At 62.9% G+C, this 27600-nt stretch overlaps 2 protein-coding genes across 2 annotated transcripts in view; one reads left to right on the top strand and one right to left on the bottom strand.

The window, feature by feature from the left end:
• Positions 1 to 14539, top strand: part of LOC117646404 (nascent polypeptide-associated complex subunit alpha, muscle-specific form) — a 28977-nt gene extending 14438 nt beyond the window's left edge. Inside the window, 5 exon segments of the mRNA XM_034387301.1 lie at positions 9456 to 9649; positions 10184 to 10246; positions 10444 to 10775; positions 10842 to 12126; positions 12129 to 14539. Of these exon segments, the coding sequence (XP_034243192.1) occupies positions 9456 to 9649; positions 10184 to 10246; positions 10444 to 10775; positions 10842 to 12126; positions 12129 to 13217 (2963 nt within the window). The 3' untranslated portion in view covers positions 13218 to 14539.
• A 3837-nt stretch (positions 14540 to 18376) lies between these two features.
• Positions 18377 to 22397, bottom strand: LOC117646264. The gene is made up of 5 exons (XM_034387102.1): positions 22093 to 22397; positions 21703 to 21800; positions 21398 to 21555; positions 21190 to 21310; positions 18377 to 18654 (listed from the first exon to the last, which is right to left on the bottom strand). Exons 1-5 carry the CDS (start codon positions 22395 to 22397, stop codon positions 18377 to 18379), a joined length of 960 nt encoding a protein of 319 aa, XP_034242993.1.
• Positions 22398 to 27600: the final 5203 nt, after the last annotated feature.

Genomic DNA, 27600 nt, shown 5'->3' on the forward strand with positions numbered 1-27600 from the left:
TTTTTTTTTGGCCTATACGGCTTTTGGTCTGCCTCATACGGTTTTTGATTTGCCGCATACGGTTTTTTTTTTGGCCTATACGGCTTTTGGTCTGCCTCATACGGTTTTTGATTTGCCGCATACGGTTTTTTGTTTGGCCTATACGGCTTTTGGTCTGCCTCATACGGTTTTTGATTTGCCGCATACGGTTTTTTGTTTGGCCCCATACGGCTTTTGGTCTGCCTCATACGGTTTTTGATTTGCCGCATACGGTTTTTTTTTTTGGCCTATACGGCTTTTGGTCTGCCTCATACGGTTTTTGATTTGCCGCATACGGTTTTTTGTTTGGCCCCATACGGCTTTTGGTCTGCCTCATACGGTTTTTTATTTGCCGCATACGGTTTTTTGTTTGGCCTATACGGCTTTTTGGGCTGCCTCATACGGTTTTTGATTTGCCGCATACGGTTTTTTGTTTGGCCTATACGGCTTTTGGTCTGCCTCATACGGTTTTTGATTTGCCGCATACGGTTTTTTTTTTGGCCTATACGGCTTTTGGTCTGCCTCATACGGTTTTTGATTTGCCGCATACGGTTTTTTGTTTGGCCCCATACGGCTTTTGGTCTGCCTCATACGGTTTTTGATTTGCCGCATACGGTTTTTTGTTTGGCCTATACGGCTTTTGGTCTGCCTCATACGGTTTTTGATTTGCCGCATACGGTTTTTTGTTTGGCCTATACGGCTTTTGGTCTGCCTCATACGGTTTTTGATTTGCCGCATACGGTTTTTTTTTTGGCCTATACGGCTTTTGGTCTGCCTCATACGGTTTTTTATTTGCCGCATACGGTTTTTTTTTTTCCCCATACGGCTTTTGGTCTGCCTCATACGGTTTTTGATTTGCCGCATACGGTTTTTTGTTTGGCCTATACGGCTTTTGGTCTGCCTCATACGGTTTTTGATTTGCCGCATACGGTTTTTTGTTTGGCCTATACGGCTTTTGGTCTGCCTCATACGGTTTTTGATTTGCCGCATACGGTTTTTTGTTTGGCCTATACGGCTTTTGGTCTGCCTCATACGGTTTTTGATTTGCCGCATACGGTTTTTTATTTGCCCTATACGGCTTTTGGTCTGCCTCATACGGTTTTTGATTTGCCGCATACGGTTTTTTGTTTGCCCTATACGGCTTTTGGTCTGCCTCATACGGTTTTTGATTTGCCGCATACGGTTTAGAAACGCGCGCGTGTGTTTGCGTTTTGTGTGTGTGTGTGTGTGACACCGCGCCACCGCGCCCGCTCATGCGTGTGTGTGTGTGTATCGGCGTGCGCATTTGTGGGTGTGTTTATTCCCGGAAGCGTTGCCCAGGAAGTGCGTCCTATAGCATGGTCGTACTGTGAGCAATCACATTGTTTCCTATGGACGGACGCCATGGGGTTTTCTAGCCTTTTGTTTTGTGTGCGTGGTTCGTGTCGTTTTGACCAGGAAGTGGACTGGCACGAAGAGGATTTGAAAAATAACTATAGCCAAGGAAGGGGACAAGTTGGGCCCTTTGGCTTAGCCCCGAGCTCTCTCGCTCGGCTGGCTGGCCGGCTGGCTGGCGGCTGCTTTTTTCAAGCCACGTGTAAAAAGGACGGCCCTCCAAATTACAGCGTCGGCAACCTTGTTGTCACGTCGGTCGTGGGTCCCAGGTCTCAGCGGGTCCAGCGGGTCGTAAAGACGTTAGGTCACATCGGCCGCCGCCAGCCTGCGCCAGCGCGCCAGCCTGGTGCCCCGAACAGTGCTCCGGTCGCTCTGTCTCTCTCGGTCGCGAGAGAGACGGAGGCTGACCCCCGAGGGGACCTCGGAGTGGCCGAGCATTATCCGTGCTGATGAGCACCCCGGGAAAACGAGGGAAAACGCGCCGCCGGCGCCTCGAGCGCCTCGAGCAAAGCGGAGCAGAGTCGGCCTCGTTTGCCAAATCAGGGCAAAGCGCAGAGCGGCGCGACGACGCCGGGGTCGTTCCGCCGTCCCGCGGGGGCCGCCCTGCGCCGCCCTGCGCCGCCCTGCGCCCTGGCCGAACAGAATCCGGAGCGGATCCGGGGGGATTCGAACCCGCACCGCGGCTAAATCGGCTAATCCCGCCACTTTAATCAAGCGGGCCGTGTTTGGACGGCGCAAACAGATGTCCACGCGGCAGACGCGGCCGTCCATCCCGGAGCCCTGCGGGGCCGCCCCGCCCCGCCCCGCCACCCGGAAATGGTCCTCGCCGCGCCGCCCAGAGCGCGCGGAGCGTCCACAGCCCGGCCCGGAAACGGTCGTTTCCAGGCACGAGTGGGAACGTCATTGTGTATAATCAAGCTGCAATGTTCCGGTCACCGAGGCGCCCCGCCCTCCCCGCCCGTCGCGATGAGCGTGCAGCCCAGGCAGCAGCAGCAGCGTGCCCGCCGGGGATGATTCGTTTTGGAGATGGCCTCTCGCACCAGGTACGGGTTGTACGTACATCGACCGCGTTTATTCTCGCCAAAGCATTGTCTGCGGCGCGTTGGGGCGGACCGAGGCGGGGCGGGGCGGGGTGGGGCGCCGCGCTTAGATTGGGACGCGCGGGGACAATGAGAGGCCAATAACGGAAAGGCGAGGCGGGGCGGGGCGGCCGTAGTGACACCCCGGGGAAATACACGCCGAGGAGGCCAACGAGTGCATAATGATTGGCGCCCTGCTGCAGCGGTGCTCGCGGTGCTCGGCCCTCCCGCCGCCACCAAGACCGTGGCCGTCGTCCCCGCGCCGCAGCCATGGCTATAAACATCCCCGCCGCCGCGGCCGCCGCCCGGCCGCCCCGACAAAGTCGAATTTTCTTCCAGGAGAGCGGATGACAAACGAGCCGCAGTATCGGAAACTTGGCTGCGGCGTCGCGTCGGCCGGGCGGACGGACAGACGGACAGACAGACAGACAGGCATTACGTGGTGTGGCCTGTTCATCATCTTTATTCCAAAGTTTGAGCGGGTGGCCGCGGCGTCGCTTCGTCCGGACGGAGCAGCACAGCAGACCGATTCCGAGAGTCGTTTTCATCGCCGTGTCTCTCTCGCACCTACACGGGACGCCCCATGAGTGCGAGAGAGACGACTCTCGGAATGAGTGTGGCTGGCCGCGCCGCTGGGGCCGTGACGGCAACAGAAGTCGCTCCACCATTCATTCCCATCGGCTTATGTATTCATCCATCCGGCTGGCCGGCCCCACGGCCAGTGCCGGGGTGCTGCGCCGCCGCGGCGCTGGGCCTTAGCCTCCCGTGTCAACTCATTCAAGCCGCGTTCATTCATCGGCACGGCGACACGGCGACACAGGGATGCAGCGAGGGGCAAGGTCCACTGGGAGTCCTAGAGCCAGGCGGGACTCGTGCCCGACTCATGACTCAATCAACTAAAAGCACGCTGGGTCCGTCCGCCTATCTGTCTGTCTGTCTGTCCGTCTGTCTGTCTGTCTGTCCGTCTGTCTGTCTGTCTGTCTGTCCGTCTGTCGTTAACGCGCGGGGGACGACGCGATATATGGAGGTGGGATGAAGACTCGCCGGGGTGCTGCGGCGCGTCGTTTGCGCGCGCTCATCGCAACGACGAGGATCATTCCGGAAGAGAGGGAGAGGGAGGGAGTGCAGCGTGTGTGGTGTGTGTGTGTGTGTGTGTGTGTGTGTGTGTGGTTGCGTGAGCTGGGCGCGCCTGGGCGCATGGAGTGGTAAATCGTCGATACAAACGCAGCCTCCCCTGTCCCTCTTCCCCCTCCCCCCCCCCCCTCGGCCCGATCGAGTGTCCAGTAATGCTGCGGCGCCCCGCGAGATTTGATTTACACGCGTGTCGATCACGCTCGCGCTCCACCCGCTTCAACTGCTTCACCCGCTTCAACCGCTTCAACCACTCCACCCGCTTCAACCGCTCCGTCTGCTTGGGCTGCGCGCCCGGCCGAGCTGCAAGCAACAACAACAGCGATGTCGGAGGCTTTTTCGGCGGAAATATAGAGAAAGGTGAAGGGGACAGGGGCGCAGGCAGGCAGGCAGGGCCGTGCTAACATTCACAAAAGGTGACGGCAGGCCGGCAGGCCCTGCGGTGGGAGGGCGGAAGGCGGGGGAAGGCGGGGGAAGGGCACACAGAACGCAGCAGGGCGAAGCAGTGCGAAGCAGAGCCCTCGCCCAGTGTGCTCGCCAAACTTTGGGGCGGCAGGCTTTGCTTTGCATTCCTTTCTTCTTCTGTCCCGCTCTCTTATTCCCCTCTCTCTCCCTCTCTCCGTTCGTCCTGGACGTCGAGGACGTCGGGGGCGGTCCTGCGTCACTCGACGGCCGTGCCGCCCCTCGGCCGTCACGCGTCACGCGGCGTACACGCGCGGTCCCTTCCTGACCTTCCCGAGCGATCAACTCTGTCAGGCATCAAAGTCCCGATAAAGCCCCGGCGAAGGCAAACACTGGCTGCGCTGACGGCGGCGTGCGGGGCGGGCCGGGGGCGGGGCGGGGGCGGGGCGGGGGCGGCCGTGTGTTTGCCGCCGCCGGCCGGGGCGCGCTGCTGCGAAATTCGTTGTATAATCGCGAAACCAGAGTAGAGCCCCGAGCGAGCCCTGCCACGCTGCCACCCTCCGGACCCACGTCAAACCAGGCAATGAGAGGCCCCGGACTGCCGGCCCGCCTCGCGTCCCGCTTCTGTGGAAATAAAGTAAAGTACGGACCGCGGAGCAGGCGCTGTAGAGCACCACCATGACGTGGCGCGGCGCGTCGCGGGGCGTCGGTGTGTACAGAGTGCAAGCGCGCCGCCACGCCGAGTGTTTCGCTTTCAAGGGGGCCGCCAGGCTGTGCGTCTGTTCAGCCTCCCCTGCTCCGGGCCACCCCGCACCGCACGGCCTGGCACGGCCCACCCCTCGCTGGGCCTGGCGGCCTGGCGCTGGCGGCCTGGCGTCGCAACCTCATCGCGGCGCCACGCTCCGCCACGCCCCGATCCAACTCCAGCCCGTCTGCAACATTACGGCTGCTCATCATCCTGCCGCGTGCCGCGACCCCCCACCCCACCCCTCCCCTCCCCGGACGCACCCTCCTTGCGCTCCAGCAGCGCCACGCCCAACTTCTTCTCCTCCAGGACGGACTCGTCTTCGGCCGGCAAGCCCAGCGGGGCCAGCCCAAGCCGGCGGAGTGCCTCTATTGGTTCCAGTTTGCTCCAGTTGCACGGCGACAACTCTTTTCCAAGTTTGCACCGCGCGTCCCTCCCCTATGCCGTTCATGACCGTCCCCCTATGCTGGTGTGTGTGATTGTGTGTGTGTGTGTGTGTGTGTGTCTGTGTGTGTGTGTGTGTGAGAGAGAGAGAGAGAGAGGGGGGGGGGCGCTGAGGGGGCTTAGCGTGCGATATAGGCTGCTCAGCGCGCCGGAGAGCCTGAAGAGCCTGCAGAGCCTGCAGAGGGTTGGCGCGAGAAGATCCAGTGGAGTGCAGGCAGTCGATGGTTGTGGCGGTGGCGGCGCGCCGCGGGGAAAATAAAAAATATAACGCAGTCCGAGATGGAGCAGCAAGACTGCCAGAGTTGGCAATAATAACTTGCGTCAATTTGTTGTCGGGCCGCACGACCGCCTGGATCCCCTATTCCGCGCCGGTCTGCCTCTTTTTCCCCCTCCCGCCAAAGTCACGACACTGGGAGAGAGAGGGGGGCGAGAGAAGGAGAGAGAGAGACGCGGCGGATTTTCAGGCCCGCGCTGATTGCGAGTTTTCCGAGCAAACACGCCGCCGCCTTGCCCGAGGCCCCCGAGGCCGTGCCGCGCATCGCAGGGTCTCGGCAGAGCGGCAGCGCGCTGAGCCGCCGTTTTTCTTGCACCGGGGCCGAAAGAAATGGAGCCCTCGGAAGGGGGGCATGTGTGTGTGGTCCTGTACGTGTGTGTGTCTGTGTGAGTGAGAGTGTGTTGTTTTTCCAGCCGTTCAGTTTCCGGCTGACTGGGGGGCGCAAATGCTCTGCGGGGGAAGTCATTATATGCCCGGCGCGGCCCGCAACACCTTGGCCTCCCCTAATGGCTGGCCGACACTCCGCCGGGGAGGCGAGCCGGGGGCGGGGGCAGCGTCGCGACTCGTTCCATCCGGAGTCCCGGACGCCGGCCGCTCGCTCCCACGACGCGCAGCGCATCGCGACCGCGAGGCCCCGCCGAACAGATTGACGTTTTCGGCGAGGGGCCTGGACGTCTTCCTCTTCACTGCACTCCGCCGCTCCCCGCCGCCGTGCTGCGGTTTCGGTTTTTCGGTCCGCAGCCTGCGGTACACTGTAGTAGCGGCGCCCCAGCGCTGCCCGGGATGCGATGCAGGTCGCGCTCCTGACCGCAAATTCCCCGCGAGCACCACACGCCGAGCGAGGAGCAGCGAGGAGGTGAGGAGCGGGCCGACGGGCCGCTACCCATCGTGCAGTCCACCGCGTCCCGTCCCGTCCCGTCCCGTCCCGCGGGTCGAGGCTGGACACGGACAGAGCCGCGCAACTCCTCGCCCCGCGCGCTGCAGTTGCCGCTCCCGGCGCGGGCCGCGGCCTCGACGGGCACGTCCACGTCGCCGTCCCGGTGACCCTCGTGACCCTCGTGACCCGCGCCGCCGAAATGCCGCAGTCGATGATGCGGAGACCGCGCCGATATTGCCAGATTCCATTTCCAAGCCGGCCGGCCGGCCGGGCGTGAGGTCACGCGGCTGGCTGCGTCCGAACAGCTCCGTCTCTCTCGCACTCGCGGGGTGCCCCGTAGGTGTGCGAGGGGGACAGAGCACTGTTCGGAAGCACTCTGGGATTGCGCGCCAGTTTGGAAACGCGTCTCGGAGCGAGGCTACCCTTTCCCCCGAGTCACGCCGGCGAGTGGAGTATTAAGTAATTACCGCGCGGTCCCCAAGTGGCTCGACAAAGCGTGAGACTAAGAGCTTGTAGTTGTTGATGTGGCGGGCGCCATCAAGGAGGAGGCGGCGGCAGCGCGGCACCGGAACGGCTTGCAGCACTGTGAACAAGTTCCGGGGAAGCCCCGCAGCGCCCCGCAGAGGGCTGGCCGTTCCGAACGGCCGCGGCGCCTTCGTCGCTCCGTCTCTCTCGCACTCGTGGGCCGTGGCGGCGAGGTGCGCGATACTGCCCTCGCCTCGTTTGGGTCCTGAGAGATGTCTCCAGCTCGTTCCCACAGCAGACCCATCGCTGTCTCTCTCGCACCTCTACAGGACGCCCCACGAGTGCGAGAGAGACAGGGCGATGGAAATGACTCTCGGAATCAGTCCGCTGCGCTGTCCGTAATTCGGCTGTGTGAAGTTCGCCGGCGCCTTCTTGCCTTCCCCGGAATGGTTTACTTCCTGCCTAGATGCACTGCATAGATGACGATGACCCCGGCGCGGGCGCGGCGCCGCAGGTGCCGAGTTCGAGAAATCGAGAAAGCGCCGGCCGCTTGAACAGGACGCCGCCGCCGGCCGTCGGCCCGGGGACTGTGGGACTGCGGGACGTCCTCGAGGCCGACTCGGAGGCCCTGCTGCAGGCCCTGCAGTATCTCGACATGGAATCAATGGGGGCGGGGCGGGGCGAGGTGGACACAGCAGCGCACACAGCGCCGCGCGCCCCGCCGTCGTCTTCTTCTCGTTGCTTTTCGATTCGCAAACTGACGTGTCGAGATATCGATCGGCCATCGGCCGACGAGCAAACGAGTGCGTGTGGTCCCTGCCTTCAACCCGCCTTCCCTTCCCCCGCCTTCCCCCGACTTCGCGTCTTCGCTTGCGTCTTCGCGCGCCCGGTGGCGCCGCATGACTAATGGCCCACACCTCGCCGTGTTTCCGGTGTGTGTGTGTGTGTGTGTCTGTGTGTGTAAAAGGGGTGGGGGCTGACGTGGGTGGGACCGGCCGCGATAACAAGCAACAATCCGTGAAAGAGAATAATGCAGAGTCGGCAGGGAAAGGTCAAGCCACAGCGCCGCTTGCCGCGCTGCTCAGCCTCAAGACCCACTTCCTGACGGCGGCCTGCTGGCTTGCAGCGGCTGATGCGGCAGACCGCCTGCCTGGCTCGGCTTGGCTCGCTGCTCCCAGCTGCTTCCTGTCGAACTTTTGGCCAACTACTGTACCACTGTACGTACCTGGCGGCGAGGTGCCGCACCGCCTGCCTGCGGTGGGCGTCAAGGGCGGCATGCGAGGCACAGGCCGTGTCACAGGCCGCGCAGGCAAAGGCCCCCCAAAAGGCGTGTAATTCCGTTTGTGCCGCCAAGGCGCGCCGAGGCGACCACAGCGACGACGGCACCCACCAAAGGCCGCCGAGGGCACCCCGCGCCGCGCGGACCGGACGGCCCGCTATGCGTGTCGGGCGGGCCCGCTCGCGTCACGCGTGTCTGGGTGCCGTCCGTGCGCTACACCACCGTAAAGCGCCGCCGTGCCGTGCCGTGCCGTGCCGTGCCGAAAGCGGGGCGGATCTTTTATTTATCGAAACAATAAAGCGGAATGCCCCGCTGATCGTAAAGGCACTCCGGCCGGCCCCGCGGGCCCCGCACTAGAAGGACACGGTCGTCGTGTTTGAGGAGGCCGCGCCCCGTGCCGGCCGTGCCTTGCTCCAGTGCCCCGCCCGCCCCGCCACCGTGTTGCAAAATGCACGCGGCTAATGGAAACAAAGTGGCGGTCCACATACAAGTCCAGGCGCTCCAGGCAAGCGCTGGAGAGGCGCTCGGCCACCCTTGTGCCCTTTCTGGCCTCTCCGGGGTCGAGGCTGGCCTGGAGCACTCCGGCGGGGCGGGCGTGGCGTGGCGGGGCAGGCCGCGGACACGCAGGGGGTCGTGGCGTTCCCACGGGAGGCGCCGCCGCTCACGCGATGGCCGCCGCGGGGGTGGCGCGGCGGCGGCGCGGTAGCCGAGGCTGCCCGGAGATGCCAACTAATTGAGTCGCAATAAGTTCGGAATGCTCGGCCAGTCGTCTGGAGCGAGGGCCGGCCAGGAAGAATGCGTGGTCGTTCCCACCTTCATTGTTGCTTTCATGTCTAATTGCCGATCGCTTTCCTCGGCCGACTGTCTGCGACTGTCTGCGACCGCGAGCTCGCCGCCGAGAGCAACACTCGCCTCATTCTGATGCGGCCGGCATGCCGGCGCAGGCGTGGCGCAGGCCCACACGCCGCGTCAAGCGTGGAAGTGGACCCGCCGCGCGCCGGGCCCGGCCGATAGTTTGCGAGGTTCGAGTAGCCGAGCCTACACTTTTAATAAGTCTGCCCCGAGCGCGGCCGCGGCGGGCGAGGCTTTAGACGCGAGGCTTTAGACGCGAGGCTCTAGACGCGAGGCGCGGCAACCGGTTTCGCGAAAGTGGCGCCGCGTCGCCGTGCCGCGCGGTGCCGCGCGTCGCACCGCGCCTCGACACGTAGGGAAGGCCAAGGCCCGGCCGAGACCCGGCAGCGTGCCGCCGATCGCCGGTCACGGACGACCTACATGTGTCGACGGCCACCGCGGCCACGAAAAGCCGCATCCGCGGCGGTACTCGAACCCGCGACCCGACTGACGCTCTCCCTGTGTTTCTGTTGCAGGTGGCTCCGGCCCGTGCGGAGGGCTGTGCTGGCGCGGCGGCGGCCTGCGCAAGTACGTGTTCCTGTGCGCCGCGTGCGGCGGCATGTCCTCCCTGCTCGGCATCCTGTTCCTGGCCGTGTACTTCATGCTGCGGTCCTACACGTCCTCCCTCATCTACTTCGAGACGGTGCCCACCTACGTGCCAGCCTCCATGGTGAGTCCATTTCCTCGCTGCCGTGTTTGGTATGATGGGCAAGCCGGACGGCGGGACGGGACGGCAGGCCGCGGCCGCCCCTCCACGACCGAGACGAAGACGCGCTGCTCCGCGTCGTGATCGTCGTGATGGCTTTCCGCGCCAATTTTCCGCGCGGTCGCCCTCGGCCTCCGCCCGGCGGCCTTGACTTCCGGTCGGGTCGCGTCGCCGGCGTGGCGGCAGTGGTCCAGATCTGTCTGCTCACGCGTGCGTCGCACTGCGTCGCGACACGCGCACGACGGCGACCTCGGAAGTGGGGCTCGGTGCGCGGCGCCGTTCTCACGGGCCGCTGGCCACGGCGGTGCTTCACCGCTGCCTCTCTCTCGCACCCCTACGGGCTCCTACGGGGCGCCGCGTGAGTGCGAGGGAGACGCAGCGACGACAGCCTGCCGAATCGGTGCGGTGGAGCCACGGCGTTGTGCGCGGTAACCCGGCGGTAACCCGAGACGGAAAGTGATGACGTGCAGGTCCTAATGCGGCTTTGTTGTGTTGCAGCTCCTGTCCACCGGCCTGGTGGTCATGTGTCTGGCGAGGAGGAGGAACAGGTACTCGTTCCTGGTGAGTAGCATCGGGTGGCACACCTGAAATCGGAGCAGCGGGGCCAGCAGGGCCGGCCGGTCAGTCTCCGGTCTCGACCGGACGAGTTTCTCCGGGCTCGGCTGGACTTCCCTGCTGCCGGCTTCCCTTCTCGTGTGATTTATTTCTCGCGTCCGTAAATGGGGCACCTGACTGACGGCCTTGTTGTTGTGCTGCAGATGAAGCTGTGCGGCTGCGCGTGCCTGGCGAGCGCGGCGCTCTGCGTGCTGGTGACCGTGGCCACCACGGTGGTGCACATGAGCCGGCTGCAGTCGCTGAGCCAGTGCCACTACCAGCAGCGCACGCAGACGTGCACGTGCTACTCGGCCCTCGTCGACGCCACGGCCACGGACGCCTCGGAGGAGGGCGCGCGGTACGTGTTCAACGCCATCCCCGATTGCGACGTCATCCACGGCGCCCTGTACTCGTGCCTGCGCGCCATGTTCGGGCTCTCCGTCGTCGGCATCCTGGTCTGCATCTTCTCCGGCATGCTCGTCTACCAGCTCTTCAGGTGGGTACCGCACCGCGCGGTTTTTCGAGAGGTGTGCCAGTCTGACCCTTTTCTATTTATCCGCAGCCACGAGAAGAAGAAGATGTACTGGGAGCAGCTGGAGCTGCGGTGCCGCTACCTGTACCGGCGGCAGCAGGCGTCGCAGCCCGCGGGGCAGGCGCTGCAGCACGCCGGGCTGGCCGGCCTCACGCACCACTGCGGCAGCTGCAGCTGCTGCGACGACTGCCGCGACCTGCACACGCCGCCGCCCTCCATCCCTTGGGAGTTCATGGACAACCGGTACTGGGCGCCGGGCCGCGTCGGCAACCTGTACTCGCCCAACCCGGAGGACCACCACCCCGCCGTCACCGGCGTGGCCGGGCGCTCCGGACACGGCGCCGCGGTGCGGCCCGCCCAGAGCACCCCCAGCAGCGCGTGGAGCTGGCGACGGCTGCCCTGGGGGCGGTCCGGCAGCGGCAGCGCAGTGGGCGCAGCCCCCGCCCGCGGGCCCGGCGACGGCGCCATGTGCACCATCCGGCCGCAGAACGTGTCCACCGACAGCCAGTACGGCTTCAACGCGGCGGGCATGACCATGGGCATGAACATGAACCCCCACCACCTGAGCAGCGCCATGAGCACCCTGGGCAGCCACCTGGGCAGGGACCCGTCGGTGGGGCCGTACCTCCTGTCACAAGTGTACCCCGCGCCGCAGCCGCACCCGCGGCCCTTCGCGCCCGGCCCCGTCCACGGGCCGTCGGACGGCATGGGCATGCCGCTGCCGCTGGCCGTCCCGATGCCACTGACCCTCGCCGACGACCTGGGACCGCAGTTCTACTTGTGGGGGCCCCCGCCTCCGTACATGTCCAACCCCGCCTCGGCCGCCAACAGCCCCGCCCGGAGGGACCCCAGCCACCCCACGCAGGCGTCCGCCAGCCCGCCGCCCGCGGCGGCCAACCCGTACCCGCTGCTGTCGCGCAGCAGCCAGAGGCCGCACCGGTGCACCCCCACTGGCGCTGCCGCCCCCGCGGCCGCCGTGGAGCGGCCGTTGTCGGCGGGCGAGGACGCGGGAAGCACCTCGGCACTGGACTCGTTGTCCAGCCCGGAGAAGAGCGTGCCGCGCAAGAAGAGGAAGAAGGCCGGGCCTGGGGCGGAGGCCGCCGACGAGGGCGAGTCCTCGGTGCAGCAGCCCGACTCCCCCGAGTCCCCCGCCCCGACGCCCGCCCCGTCCGCGCAGGCCGCGGTGCCTGGGGTGCCCGGGGTGCCTGGGGTCCACCTCCACGGCGCGCGGAAGGCCAAGAAGCGCTCGGACGCCCCCGTGGTGCCCGGGTCGAGGCACGGCGCGCGATACCACCACCGGCCAGAGGCCACCACGGCCACCAGGGCCACCAAGGCGCGCACCGCCCCGCCTCTGCGGACAGCTGCTGCGCGGACCGGCCGTGCTGCTCGCGGGGCGACACGAGCGACGACGTGGACACGGAAGGCTACTCGTACCCGCGGCTCAAGTTCCCGCCGCCGCAGCCCTCGTCGCCGCCGGCCGCCGCCCCGCCCAGCGACAGTCAGGCCATCCTGGCCGCCTTCGACAACCAGGCCTTCCAGGACGGCGCGGCGGACCTGCCGGCCGCGCCCTGCAGCGCGGGGACCTCGGCCGCCACCAGCACGCCGGTCAAGACCGTGACCCTCGGACCGCAGGGGCCGCTCGTCTGCAAGAAGCGGCCGTGCGACCCCAACGAGTCCGAGATCTACTTCGGCGACGACTCGTCGTGCTGCAACGTCTCGGAGCAGCACTCCTCCCTCACCTACGAGGAGCCCGGGCAGCCTAACCAGCAGCCGCCGCAGCAGGGCCGCGAGCTGCGCGCCTTCAAGCTGGTGCACTCCAGCGTGCACGCGGGGCATCCGGGGCATCCGCACGTGCACTTGCAGCAGCGCAGCATGGACGGCGCGCTGCCCTTGCCGCGGCCCGTGTCCGTGCACCGGCCCAGCGCGTCCACGCTGTCCGACACGGCCGTCGTGGACCCGTCCTCGCACTACCACCTGCACGCCGTCGACGCCGAGGCCCCGCGGCAGCGCATGCCCCTGCCGCTGCCCCACCAGCCCCTCCAAGCCCCCCGCAACCCTAGTCTCGCGCCGGACGCGCAGTACGAGTCGATCGCGGACAGCAACGTGTACACCTACATCAGCCCGCTGTCGCTCGTGCACCACCCGCAGGCCTCCGCGGCCTCGACGTCGACCTCGGCCCCGGCCGCGGCCTCCACGCCCGCCCGGCGGTCCTTCAAAGCGCCCTGTGATTCCCAGCACGCCGCGCCGGAGCGGCCCGAGCAGACCGCCGACGACAAGGACAACGCCCTGAACGCGCAGAGGGAGACCTCGGCCTCGGCCGCGCCAGCCACGCACACCCACCCCCTGGTCCACAACCACGCCAACCACGCATGCTCGCCGGACGAGCGGCCCGGCATCGACGTGTAGGTAGACCATGCTGCTTCCAAAGAGAGAGAGAGTCAATGTGTGTGAGTGAGTGAATGAGTAACTGTGTGTGTATGTGTGTGTGTGCGTGTGTGTGCGTTTGTGGGTATGAGAGGCAAAATGAGTGTGTAACTGTTGTCGCCCAGACCAAAAACCAAAATATCAAAGGGCTCTCCACAGACGTTGTCGCCTCATTGACTGGTGGGCATGTTGGTTTGAGAGTTCTGGTGGGAAATTCTACCGTTGATAGACTGTACGAAAGTGGAAGCAGTGGAGGGGTGGGTACCTGGGGCTGAAACGTGGTTTTACTCCGCTCCAGGTTCAAATCCTTTCAAAACACCAAATGCGAGGGGGAAATCACTCGCGTAATAGTCGGGTCACCAATTCCTAGTATTACGCGTAATAGTAATAGCGTAATAGCCAAATTTTTTAAAACTTTCCCTTCTTTTTTGGGTCCGATTTTAGCCTAAGTCTGGATATTTTCGAGCGTAATAAGCCTTCTGTAATGGCGTAATAGAACGTAATAGGGAGTAGTCGGGTCACAGTTTTTGAGAGTGATTTCCCCCTCGACCAAATGCATCTCGTGCTAAAAGACTGTGGAGTCTCTGGACTGAATTTCCTGGCGAGATTTTTTTTGTTTGACTGTCGACTTGAAATGGGCTTATAGTACAAAGTGCATGAAAAAAGACTTCAATGCGCCAATAATTTTAACCATTACTGACCGATTGTCTGATATAATTCCCTCCAAACTGTTGCTGAAACCTTGACATGTCAGTAATCTTGTTTTCCATACCGCCTACCTTCCCCAGACTGTAGGGTGTAATTTGAAATCACTCCGCCCGTCTTTCGGATGTGCGTAGTCATGGGAATTTTGTGACGAGTTCAATGATGAGCTCACACAGAGAGATAGAGCGACGGTTAATGCTTTAAGTTGTATTGTTAAATATTCGCAAGTCCATATTTTTGTATTTGTGTAATTCAATTTGATTATTACTTTAGCCCTCCATATTGGAATTTATTTGTGAAAGCTGTTCCCTGTTATTATCTTGGACCAATCTATTGAAATGAGAAAAAAATTGGTGTGTCCTCCAGAAAGCTTTAAAACTGGGAACAGTGCTTATTCAAATGTGTGATGAATGTACCGTAGAACCTAGGCTAGGACTGTATTTTATTTATATTTTGTGTACATAGAAAACTGTTTGTTAAATATGTGTACTGTATAAAGATGATCCCAGAGGACGATATGTACATTACTTGTTCATAATGTAAAATCATGTACATTGTTTGTAACTAAAGTTTTTAGAAATTACAAAAATTTATAACGATTTGTCTTGCACTTTTTCGACTTCTAACACCTTCATGTCCCTAAAACCACGAAAACATCAAATGAAAGTTTTTGACGCGCTTCCACTCTCGGAGGCAGAGTCGCTCGCCGCTTCGACTAGTCTGTCAGCCTGTCGACTCGTCGTGCGCGCCGCGCACCGCTCGGTAGGCAACTCATCCGGCTGCCCTGCCGGTGGGGTGGCCAGTCCAGCCCAGCAGACGCCCTGCTAGACGGCAACGCTTTCGGCGCGCAAGCCGGTTGGGTTGCCTAACCACCGGCGTCCTCCTCAGTCCCCTGCGCCGGCGGCGTGCCAGTTGTCGCTGCTCGACTCGTATCCTAGTATATATGGGACGAAAGTAGCCGTTTTCGCTGATTTTGGGCGGCCACTGCGTCCGATCTGATTGCGGCCAACGGCCTCCCTCGACGTCCTAGTATTCTTAAGACCCTACTCTTTCATGCCCTGTATCGGGAAGACGTTGACCACAACGATTTTGGCTTTGACCGCAACGATTTTCCGACCAAGTTGGTCAAAAAGTGGTCGAATCACGGAAATTTGCTGATTTTGCTGACTTTGGGTAGCCACTGTGTCCAATCTAGTAGCCGTAAAAGGCCTCCCTCGACGTCCTAGTATTCTTAAGACCCTACTCTTTCATGCCCTGTATCGGGAAGACTTTGACCACAACGATTTTGGCTTTGACCGCAACGATTTTCCGACCAAGTTGGTCAAAAAGTGGTCGAATCACGGAAATTTGCTGATTTTGCTGACTTTGGGTAGCCACTGTGTCCAATCTAGTAGCCGTAAAAGGCCTCCCTCGACGTCCTAGTATTCTTAAGACCCTACTCTTTCATGCCCTGTATCGGGAAGACTTTGACCACAACGATTTTGGCTTTGACCGCAACGATTTTCCGACCAAGTTGGTCAAAAAGTGGTCGAATCACGGAAATTTGCTGATTTTGCTGACTTTGGGTAGCCACTGTGTCCAATCTAGTAGCCGTAAAAGGCCTCCCTCGACGTCCTAGTATTCTTAAGACCCTACTCTTTCATGCCCTGTATCGGGAAGACTTTGACCACAACGATTTTGGCTTTGACCGCAACGATTTTCCGACCAAGTTGGTCAAAAAGTGGTCGAATCACGGAAATTTGCTGATTTTGCTGACTTTGGGTAGCCACTGTGTCCAATCTAGTAGCCGTAAAAGGCCTCCCTCGACGTCCTAGTATTCTTAAGACCCTACTCTTTCATGCCCTGTATCGGGAAGACTTTGACCACAACGATTTTGGCTTTGACCGCTGGCCAAAATGTCTCCCCTACGTGGGCACGACGTGTGGGGCGGGGCGTGGCGGGGCGTGGTGGGGTGCGGCGGGGCGTCCTCCGTCCTTGCCGTCGATGTATCGAACGGCAATGGCGGCGGCACGACGGCCGCGCATGACATTTTCTTGTGCAACGGCGGCGAAAGGGTTACTCTAGGCGGCGCGGCATAAGGTGGTATACCACCTTAGCGCGGCAGGGGTCGCCGCAGCGCCAAAAGTTTAAATGCATGCAAAAGAAGACGACTTGCCGCCTTCGGCTTTTCCTGGAGATCTGTCTTGCCACTCCTATGCTGTAGAGCAACAGCACAGCAGTAGTAGCCCGCGCACGGGGGCTGGCCTTTTCCATCGGCTGTTCTGCAACAGGCCGTGACACCGCGACACCACGACAGGGCGGTGAAAGGCGTGCAGTTCGGCGCGGCCCTCCATGGCGCAGCCTGGCGCAGCCTGCAGCCGTCGCTCTGTCTCGCTCGCACTCCTGTGCGCCGCCCGGCCAGCCTAGGCCAGCCCAGCGAGGGCGAGAGGGACAGAGCGACGCCAGCGCGCCAGCGCTCACTATCACCACCAGGCTAATGCAGTGCCTCCCCCGGGCTGTACGTGCACCGATAGCGGTGTTGGCGCCGTAGACTGATTCGCGAAAGACACGTCGCGTGTGTGTGTGTGTGTAAATGTGTACGTGTAATCGCCACCCGGCCGTTTCAAATTTTGCGGCGCCGTCGTGTTGGCCGTTATCGGCCATCAGAGCGCCGCACAGTGCGGCTCTAAAAGTGTACTTGCTTTTATGACAGCATGATCGATTCTCCTTGGCTGAGATAGGCGTCGGGAGGAATGGGTTCAATAATGACGGACAACTAACAGCAGCTTGTATGGTTCTTGGTAGACTTTTATTCAATCAATTAAAATGACATAAATAATTTTGGTTTGATTCTGGTCGCAGGCTTTTGTTTATAACGTGCGCCATCTCTTTTGCAAGGAAACCGCTGCGAGGTCGTTCCCTTTCATTCGAGAGACTCGAATGAGGTCTCCCAATCCCGCCAGTACTCGGATCAAACGCCTAAAATTGACGTACGTATCTAAACTTGACCTTTATAATTATATCAACAGTAAATATTCAAAATGTTTTTGGCATATTAGCTGTTAATCCATTACGGACTTTTTCCGTAATTTATGTACGTACTTACTACAGGCTGTACATTTTATGACCTACGGTTTATCTACAACTAGAATAAATAAAGACACAATGAACACTTTTCATAAAGTTCTAAGATATATAAACAATCAACAATATATAATACATTTCTGATATTCTATCTTATAAAACATATATACAACTTTTGTTTGCCTCCAAGTACTGACGGAATTGGCCACGATATGTACACAGCTTAAAACTATCTTAGTATACATAATTCAAAGACACAACAGTAGTGTCAAGATCACGCCATGGTAACCATGGTAACCAGGGGGAAGGCCTTAAAATTAAAATCGACCCACGCCGCGAGGGCTAGACCACTGGGGTCTGATATGTGATTGCTAGACTAAAGGTGTTACATTCCACGCAACAGGGCGCACTCGCACACGTCCATACACTCACACTACCACACACACACACACACACACGCCTCACTCACAACGACTTACACTCACACTCACGCACAACAGACTAACGCATGCACGAACGCGCACTCACACTCAAACACAGCCAGACACACGATGTGCTACAGATGTAGAGGTGGATAGCTGCCGCCCCGAACATACTCTGCTTGTTACAGTGGCGGGGTAATTCGGGTCGCGGGGTCGTCGGGCCGCGTGCCAACGCAACGCCCGATTGGGATCTCACGGCGCGATTATTGCAGAGAAGTAGCTGGTGTAGGGACTGCCGCCAAAACGAGGCGAGAAATCGGACCGCGTGTCCAGGGCAATAAAACGGGGGTGTAGAGTCTGATTCCAAGCGGCGTCGCATCGTCCTGTCTTCCTCGCACTCACGAGGCGCCCCGTGGCGGTGCGAGAGAGACAGAGCGACGAGGGCACTGTTCGGAATCAGCCTGCTGCTGGCAAAGCGGGCAAAGCACTCGCCGAGCGAAATCAATCCGGCCAGGCCAGCCAACCGCGCGCTGCCAAAGCGCTGCTTCAAAAACGTATGCCATGGAATAAATTTGACGAGGAAAAGAATTGAGCGATCCGCCGATGCCTTTCCCCGGCAGAGTACACAGCACTGCGAGCTGGGAGCAGCAGTTATAGTTGCAGCAAGGCTCGCCTTACAGTGCAGTCGTAACGACAAATATATTGACACTGCATCCTTCACTTGGTCTTCCTCCGGGGCTTTAAAAACCATCCCGGCGGCTTACGACACCTCTCACGCTCACTCACTCGCACTTACAATCATCCTCTCTGTCTGTCTGTCTCTCTCGCACGCACTCGGGGGGTCGTAACAGGAAAGGAGACCTTCCATTTCATCGATAGGCGCGGCAGGCCGATGCAGCAGCAGTCCGCCGCCGCCGCCGTGTTGTAACGTCCATGTCGTCGACGCCGTGCTCACACGGAGAACGTCGGCGCGGCGTGGGCGACGCGGTTGTCCGGCGGCGGGTACCGGCAGCAGTACGACGTGAGGGTGCCGGTGGCGGCCAGCAGCAGCGTGAGCGCCGCCGTGCCGCACACCGCCCCCGCCGTGATGTCGATGGTGGCCGCGGCGCCGCCGAGGCCGACGCCGTGGAGGCGCGCCGACCGCGGCAGGTGCGGCGGCTGCGGCAGCAGCAGCAGCGTCAGCAGCCCGGCCGCCGTCAGCACGGAGAAGGCCGCCACCAAGATGTACCCTGCAACAACAACAACGACTGCCTTTAGATTGCGTCGGCAATGACAATTGCACTGCTCTGGGATTGAATCAATTATCGGTTGGCATTTAGCGTGTGCAATGCGCGCCTAGCACTCGCGGGTCATGACGGCGGCCGCGCCCTGGCTTTCGGGAGGGGGGGGGGCTGTAATGAAATTAATCCGAATAGAGTTGAGCCGCTGGAAGGCCGCGCGCATACAAATAGACCGGCCGGCGGGCCCAGGGCGGCCTAGGGCGGTAGGGCCTCTTGGAGGCATGCTGGAGGTGACGCAACGGGGCATGATGCACGGCGTGGAAGCCCATATTTCCAATGGCAGCCGCACTGCCGTATACGCGTTAGAAGATCATTCATGGCTCAGGCCGCGAAGCTCGGCGCAGCCCCGAAGACCGAAGCCCCCCCGGCCGGCCGGCCGTCGCGGCTAGCCGCAGCTATACAGTCGGCGAGTCGTAACTTCGGCACTTTCACCGCGGCAGTGTGTATTCACGCTCATTATTTCGCGGCGAACCTTGGGGCACCTTGGGGCGGCAGCTAATGCGAGCGCACCAATAAACCGCGGGCCGGGCCGCCGGGCCCCTACACTGCGTACTGAGGAAAAGGCAGGAGGCGATCGGTGGCGCCATCTCGATTTGTCAGGCCGGCCGAGGCAGTGCCGCGGCGCCGTGCCATGCCGTGCCTAGAGCCCTACAGTGGCGTGCCGCGCCGAGCACGTAGACGAGCAAAACGGGCAAAAACTATTGGTCTTGTTGGCGGCTTGGCGGCGCTGCGATTGCGAAACTCATTGCGCGGCCGCATGGCTGCATTCTTGCCAGAAACAAGAGCGGCTTGTGGAGTCCCCCGGCCCCCCGGCCCGCTGCAGCGGCCAATCGGAATGGCCCGGCGCTTTGCATGGAGCCGAATTGCCCGGCCGCCTGGATCGAGAAATCGCGCCGAGCTCCGTTTTACACTCGTTTTACTTTTACGCGCTGCTTATATTTCATTGCTATTTTTTGATATCGCGCGCGGCGGCCGAGTGCGAGTCCATACTCGCAGGGCGGGGCCGGGCGGGGCTCGCAGGGGACGGTCTAGTTGACAGAGACCTTGCCCCGCGCGGCGCTGGCGGCGCTGCCGGCTGCCGGCGAGGTGATGGAGTGAGTCCCCAAGGTGGTGGGAACGCGGGGCGTGAGTCACACTGAACGGGGCAGTGCGGTTTGCTGCGGGGGGCGGGGGGATTGGCAGCCGTTGGCAGCAGCAGCTCAAGTCTCTCTCACTTGCACTCGTGGGGCGCGCGGGGCTGCGGGGCTCGGCCTAATGCGGTCGGATTCGACTTTATACGATATTAGTTATGGCGGCGGCCGTCCTTGCGCGACGTGCGTGTCGGAGTGGCGGCGATCGGGAGTGGCGGTGACAAATCTCTGATCGTCATCCCGCCACCCTGCTTGTCCAGGCGCCGCGTCTAGTCGTGGGGCCGCTGGATGGCAACGCTCCAGCAAGCTGCTTCGTGCTTATTCGTCGCGCTGTCTCCCTCGCACTCACGGGGCGTGCCGTAGGGGTGCGACGGAGTCGGCCGCGTGTGTTTACGGCGGGCGGTGAGAGAGGCCGCCGCCGTGCCGCAATTCGCGCGCGCTTTCTTACTCGATTCAAATAATTAGCCCATATTTGGCGGAGCGCCGCTGCGGAAGGGCAGGGCGTCGGCGAGGTGCTCTCCTTGCTCTCCTCTCCGCCGCGGCGCCGCGGCCGCGCCTTCCGCACAAGGAGAAGGACAGTCCGGCCGAGTGCGGCAGGCAGGCCGACGCGTCGCGGCTTTCTCCCGTCCGCGGTGCAGTACGCGGCGCACTGTAGGTGCACTGCAGAGCAGGAAGGGGCGTCGCACAGTCCTTGGCGGTGGTGTTGACGGCCCTTCGGAGCGCACCCAAATTAATGGGTAGTCCTTCCCTGTTTCCTGACTGCCCTGGGTGCCCTGGGTGCCCTACGGCCCTAACGGCAGGGCCAGCCTGACCCTCCCGGCCCTCCGGTACGACGTACTTGTTGATCCGTTTCCGGCGACAACACAGCACACTACACTGCGTAGCGGTTCACCCTTGCCACGCCGCCCGCCTGGCCTGCCGGCCATATCGGCCATCTCACCCGTTCTGCGTTCCCAAATGAACGAATGAATGCATGAATGAAAGAATCCTACTACGCGACGCCACGGCCGGCCCCGTCCTGCCGAGGCCTGCCCCACTTCGGGCCCGGATGCAGGTGTAGGACGGGATGCACCTCGGAGTGCGGCATGGGAAGCACGGGGAAGCACGGGGAGGGGGTCCCCCAAATTGGTGACGCAAGGAGGTCGCGGCAGACATGCGCGGTCAGGAAGGAGTGGGGCTCGCCGGACGCGGAGGGATGGCCCCGGCAGTCTGATGAGTCGGTCGCAAGGCCGGCGTGGGCCAGGATGAGGACGTTCAGGGCGTCCAGGGGCTCGGCGAGGAGTCACGGTGGAGACGGGTGTAGACTCGGGCGCACAACCGCTGCCGTGGCGGTCCGGAAGCGCCACTCACTCACCCGTGACGTAGTTCCGGTTGGGGAGCAAGTGGCCGACGCGCGACCGGAGGCCCACGATGCCCAGCATGAGGGAGGCGAAGGCCGAGAGCACGCCGAAGTCGAGGTAGTACTGGCGCCCTTTCTGCAACAAGAGGCACGGCGTGAATGAGGCTGGAGACCTGCACGCGCGGTGCGGCGAGAGCGCGCTTCCTGGCTTCGCCTGGCTTACCAAGCTGAGCATGTAGAAGGCCAGCACGTTGGCGACGACGCCGCTGAGGACGAGCACGATGCCGGTGCCGAACAGCACGCCCTTGGGGGCGCGGTGGCCCAGCCCGCTGCCCTGGACGCCGGGCAGCGACAGCCAGGACGACTTGTTGGACTTGTAGGAGGCGGGCGAGCAGGCGGGCGAGGCCTGCGCGCGCACGGCGGGCCCCACCACGCCGCGGGAGCACGTCAGCTGCTGCATGTCCATGGCGGGCGGCGACAGCGGCGTGCTGGGGCCGGGCACGTGCGACGACGGCGACAGCGACTTACGCCGCGGCGACCGCCGCATCAGCGGCTCGTGCTGCTGGGACAGGAACGAGGCCTGCATCTCGGCCATGTCGTCCTCCAGCTCGCAGCGCGGACGGTACCTGCAACGGAAGTCGCTCAGTTTGGTCGCCGGCTCTGATCCTCTGTGCCTGGGCCTTGGAGGGGGCGGGGGGCTGCTACTGCCTTGCCAACAGCTGCCATTATTGCCTCCCCTCCCCCTTCGCACCCACACATACACACACAAACCCACCCCGACACCCCCACACGCACGTGCTGCAGCCACGTGCGCGATTGTGCGCCGGGCCATTGAGTGCGTCGCCCAGCCCATTGACGGCCAGGTGCTAGAAATGGGGGCGTCGCGGCGGTCGCGGGGCAGGGCGCTACTGAACTCACCCGTCGCCGTAGGCGCGGCCCGACAGGTCGAAGCCCGTGTACGTGTTGGGGGCGATGACGGCCGTCTTCTGGTGGCCGGACGACATGGACAGCGTCCGCCGGTGGTTGTACTGCTGGCTCTGCGGCTGCTGCTGGCGGGGCGTCCGGGGCAGCGGCTGCGGCGACATGGAGTTCATGAGGGGCGTCAGGTTGCGGCGCGACGTGCTGGGCGACACGAAGGGCACGGCCTTCTGCGGCTGCTGCTGCTGCTGGCGCAGCGGCGACGTGGCCGGCGAGCTGAGCACCACCGTGGGGATGTTGGCCATGCGGCTGGCGGGGGTGGACACGCCGGTGCCGCCGCCGCGGCGCAGCAGGCTCACGGTGGACGGCGACCGCACGGGGCCGCGGCGCGGCGACACCCCGACGTTGCTCGCGCTGCTGTTGCTGCGCCGCGTGGGCGTCGCCTTGCCGGGCCGGTGGGCGGGGGGCGGCTGCGGGGGCGGCTGCTGCGGGGGCGGCCGGCTGGGGATGCACTCGTAGCGGTGGCGGGGCTGCGGCTGCGGCCGCTCGCTGAGCTGCGGCATGGACTTGCCGGCCAGCAAGCGGCGCTGCTCGTACGTCGCGATGCCCTCGAAGCCGGCGGGTCCGAAGCCGGCCGGCGCCGCGTGCACGGGGGACGCGCCGACGGGCGGCTCGCGGGCGTCGCGTGACGTCAGCGACGTGCCGCTGTCCTGGCGCTGCCGCTTGGCCAGGTAGTGCTCCTCGAAGTCCGTCTGGTCGGAGAAGTACTCGTCGCCGTCCACCAGGGCCTCGTTGGAGTAGCACTTGGGGCTGCGGTGCGGGGCCGGGCTGCGCGCCGGGCTGCTCGCCCCGCTGCGCCGCGCGCTGCTCGACCGCGCCGACGACCTGCTTCGCGGCGCTCGCATGCTGCCGCCGATGACGCCGCGGCGGGCAGGCTTATCCACGTCCTCGTACGCATCCCACTCGTACGAGCGGCCCAGGGAGGCCGCCATGTCACATCACTGGAGGCACTGTTCACTTTCACGCACTCACTGTATCGGGGGTTGCACGGCGACGTGCTCGCGGGATCCCTCTGCACCGAACTGCCGGGCCGTGGCCGTGGCCGAGCCGAGGCCGAGGCCGGGTCGCTCCTCACCCGCTCCCCTGCCGCCCCGCCCCTCCCCGCCGCTCCCCGCGCAGGGGGTGGCTTGCTTCGCTTGCTTCGCTTGCTTGCTTGGTTGGCTGGTTCCTGCTACTACAACACCGACCGCCGCCGCGCTACCAGCAGCTGCTGCTATTTCAACGGACGCGCGCCCGTCCGTCCGACACCCCTCCCCCTCCCCTTCATGTCCCCCTCGAAGGAGGTTGCCAACGAACCCGCATGCACTCTGTGCCTGCCGAAGGTGGCAAGGGGTGAGGGACTATTTGGCGAAATTTAAAAACCCTTCATCGCAGATTGCTCTTTGCCACGCGTATAGACTCGCCTGCGTACAAACAAAGTTTACTTGAAATTAGGACTTTCAGTAAGACATTCGAAAGAGGCAGCTGTAAGGCTGAAAGTTAAGTCGAAAGTGAAATTCAAACAACTGAACGTAGAGTCAGTCCAACGCACACGACAACCTGCTCCAAAACTGAAACTGACGCATTCTTTTTGTGGCCAATTTCGCAACGTTGCTCTCTCCGTCCTTTGGCCAAAGCAGCTGCCTGTATTTTGCAGGCTTGTGCCTGCATTGGTGTGTGTGTGTGTGAGCGCGCGCGCGTGTGTGTGTGTGTACGTATGTGGGTATGTCTGTGTGTCTGTGTTGCCGGGTCGTCCACACAGTCCGCACCGCCGCCGCGTCGCGCCGCCATACCTCCACACCCCCTTCCCTGCCCTCCGCTCCCCGCGGGCTGCGCCGGGCCTCGGGGTGGAGAGCACTCCGCCTCCCCCCTCCACCGCGGCGGCCGTTACACTTTGGCGCGTGCCCTCGCGTTCACCATCTGTGCGTCCCCTGCGTCGGCGCGTCCGCCGCGCATCGCGTAGGAGGATGGAGGATCGCGGACTGCTTCGCCTGCTTCGCCTTCCTCTCGGCTGCCGGCGGGGACGCGGGGACGTGGTAACAGGGGAAAGGCCGAGGAGGAGGAGAGGGTGCCCGGCAGCCAACGGCCGCCCGCCCGAGGCGTCGTGTTCCACTGCCCCTCGGTTCGTCCGTTCGTCCGTCCATCGTTTCCGACTGTGACGACACTCCAGGGCCGGGGCCTGCTCGTAGTCGGCCGCCTCGTATTGTGTGGCGGCAGATGCGCGCCTGCATGCAGGCACGGGCCGCGCTGGGGCCCCGACCGGTAGATCCAACCTGGGCGGGGCGGGGCGGGGCGGCGGGCACGAGCCAAGCGGTGAACACCTTGCGCCCAGCTGGCCCGGCATGCTCGGCTCAGCCCCTCGGCTCCAGGGACTCTCCCTCTGCAAGCAGCTGCGACGTCTCAGACATCCCCCCCCCCTTTCCCATTTTTTCTCCATCCGCCGTGTTGCACCCTCACGGCTCGTGCGCACTGTGACTGCCTTGACTGCCGTGTAAGGAAGGCCAGCTGATTTCCCGGCCGTTCGGGAGTCACGGGCCGCGATCTCGCAATGCAGCGACACGACGACGCGTCCCGCGGGGACCGCCACGACCACCAAGACCGCGGCGAGGACCCACTGGGGACCCACGACCCATCTTCTTTTCCCAACCCGGTTGTGATGCCACTCTCTTCCTCCGCTCCCTGCCTATGCAGTCAGCAGCCCGGTTGTTGTCACACTCTGCCGCAATCAGCATTCAACCTCATTTTCCGGAAACCTTTTCCAGGCCTGCGATCTGCTTCGCGTGTCTTTCCTCTCTTTTTTTTTCTTTCCATACTTCGCATTATTGATGAGTAATTGGGTGAGCAGTCGGCCTGCCCGTGTTGTAACGCCGCGCGGCCTGCCGGACCGCTTATCAACGACAAACTCGCCTTATTTCCGATTCCAGCGGACCTGTCCCGGCCGGGGACTGACTCGACCGGGCCGGTGCAGCAATGCGAGCTTATGAGATGCAGGCGCCAGGCCGCGCCGCGCCACGCATTCGATTCGGCATAGCAGTGAGAGAGTCCCTTCGAAACAATTGCAGCGGCTTTTAAAACGCACTTGCGTCACAGGCCGGCGTGGACCACCCGCGGACCGCGACGCCAGGCCCTCTAATGACTATGGTTTACGGTCACACTCGATCGTGAAATCCAAGGAGCGACACTCGTCTACCGGAATCGCCCCAAAAGCACCCAAACGCCGAGCCGGACCGGTAGCGTCGGTCGGTAGCGCGGTGTGTCGTCAAAAGGGCCCGCCCGGCCGAGGGCGTTCGAATGGGCCCGGGCGGCGCGGCGACGCCGGTCGAATGGGCCCAGTTTCTGGCGCGCTACTTTGTAGCCGGGCCGCCGCGGGGCGCTCGCGTCGCTCGCGTCGCTCTGCACGGGCTCATTGCCATTCGAGGCGCTGCACCGAAAGTCAATAAATACAGCGGGTTTGTGTGCCTTGCGGTGCTGCGCGTTGCTGCGGCCGTTGCGTCACCGGGAGAAGACCGGCCCGGTGCGTTCGTTTGGTTCGTTTCCCACCTCGGTTTGGGGGCGACAGCGTTTTCCGTACCAGCCCGCTTCTCGCGTTCCCGCTTCGAGACGTGTGTGTTTTATTTGTTATTCGCAGCCGCCCGATTCCGAAGGCTCTGTCTCTCTCGCACCTCCGACTGTGTGCCCCATGGGTGCGACAAAGACAGAGCGACGGTACGAACGATACGATCCTTCGGTGGGGGCAGCCCTGTTCGCACGCCGTCGGGGCCGAGCTGCGGGCCGGGCCGTCCCGACTCGGTCATACGATTCAAACAGATTCAAACTGACGATACGTTATTTCTTCTTCCTGCTTGTCCGCCAAAGGAGCGTGGACCGCGAACATAAAGGCGGCCCCCTGCAAGTCCCGGCCTCCCAGTCCGTCCGCAGGTATTAATTACAAGGCGTCACTTTCTCACCGATGCCTCGCACCTACGGGTCCGCACGGCACGCCCCGCGAGTGCGAGAGAGACAGAGCGACGAACTCCCGGAATCGGCCGCGGGGCGGCGCTGGCGGCGCTGCTGCCGTGCGTGCAGGCAGTGTGCCGGCAGTGCGGGGCGGAGTCTGGCGGAAACCGACTGGGCGTGAATGACCAGAAAACAGAACAAAAACGGACAGAAACAAAACGGCGCGCGCCTTTGAGTGAGCGCCTCTGGTGAGCCGCGCGGAATGCGACTGCGTCACACAGTGTGTCACACACGTCACGTCGCGCGGCCGTCGGGCCGTCAGGTGTGGCAGACAAGGTGTCGTGCCGTCAGGGCCCCGCCCGGCACACTGTGCCCGGCTCGGCGGGCTGGCTCCGACCGGCTCCGTCGGTCTGTCTCTGTCTCTCTCGTACGCTTACGGGGCGCCCCACGAGTGCGAGAGAGAGAGAGACCCCCGCTCTCTGGCTGCTCCGGCACAGCGAGGAGGAGGTCGCGTCGAAGAAAGCATGACCTCATTGCCTCACTGCGTGCGGCGCGGCGGTGCTGGGGGCACCTCGGTGGCACGATGCAAAAAACCGGCGTCACCTGTGTGGTGCTAATCGGATGCGGAACTGTGTCGCCTCGGCGCCGCGTCGCCGCGGTGTTGCGTGGCCCTCCGTGGCCGTAACGCAACACGCTGCAGCGAGCGTAGCAGTGAGCCTCACCGGGCCATCTCCACTGGAAGACCACGCCACGGGAAGCCGTGGAAGCAATGAGCCGCCAAACGAGCCCCGCGGAATAATCGACGAAGTGGACTGACTAAGAGGTAAGCTTTCATTTTCCGCTCGGCGCCACCATCGAGGACTCCATCGAGGACTCCATCGAGGACTCCATCGAGGACGCCATCGAGGCCCCCGGCCCGGCGTGCCTTAGCCGGCGTGTGTTGCTGCGGTTGCTGCACCGCGCAGCTCGTTTGCCGCGGTGACCTTTGCGAGTGGCAACCCTAGCAAGGATTCAGTAGCGACTCGGCCAACGAGCCAGTCGGGGCAGTCGGGCGGGTATGCCAACACGGCCGCATCCATCTCCGCCGCGCTAGGGTTTCCGACTGTTTGAACCGGCGGCGGCCGGGCTGTCGCAACGCCGCGGAACCGCGCTAGGGTTGCCACCTCGCGGGCCACCGAGGAATTAATTACGAGCCGCGGTCGTGTGGCTGCGGCTGCTGCGGCACTGCGGCGAGAGGATCCCGTTGACGACCACGCCGGGGATCTCCGTGCCGAGCACCGCCAGCAGCGCCGCCAACGCCCCGGCATCGCCCCGGCGGCCCAGTTCGCGGCGTCGAGCGACCTGGCCTTCTTCTGGCTGAACCGTGTCCGCTGCCCTTCCGTCCGGCGGGGTCCTGACGGGATCCTGACCGGCTGGCCGCGCGCCCCGCCCGCCTTGACGGCGACGTGCCTGGCGAGCCCGGCGAGCCTGGCAGTGTGTTTACACGGAGGTCAGAGGAACAGGACCGGAGTGGACTAGGTTTCGGTTTGGACG

Source organism: Thrips palmi, unplaced genomic scaffold (assembly GCF_012932325.1).
Source record: "Thrips palmi isolate BJ-2018 unplaced genomic scaffold, TpBJ-2018v1 HiC_scaffold_19, whole genome shotgun sequence".
In the NCBI taxonomy this organism is placed as follows: Eukaryota; Metazoa; Arthropoda; class Insecta; order Thysanoptera; family Thripidae; genus Thrips; species Thrips palmi.

What these genes read in the sequence shown, in the direction of transcription:
- LOC117646264 (XM_034387102.1), bottom strand. Translation starts at nt 22,397, where the DNA reads ATGGCCAACATCCCCACGGTGGTGCTCAGCTCGCCGGCCACGTCGCCG. An exon ending in GGCCGCGCCTACGGCGACGG is followed by an intron (nt 21,801 to 22,092) that starts GTGAGTTCAGTA and finishes CTTCCGTTGCAG; the next exon opens with GTACCGTCCGCGCTGCGAGC. An exon ending in CAACCGGAACTACGTCACGG is followed by an intron (nt 18,655 to 21,189) that starts GTGAGTGAGTGG and finishes TTGTTGTTGCAG; the next exon opens with GGTACATCTTGGTGGCGGCC.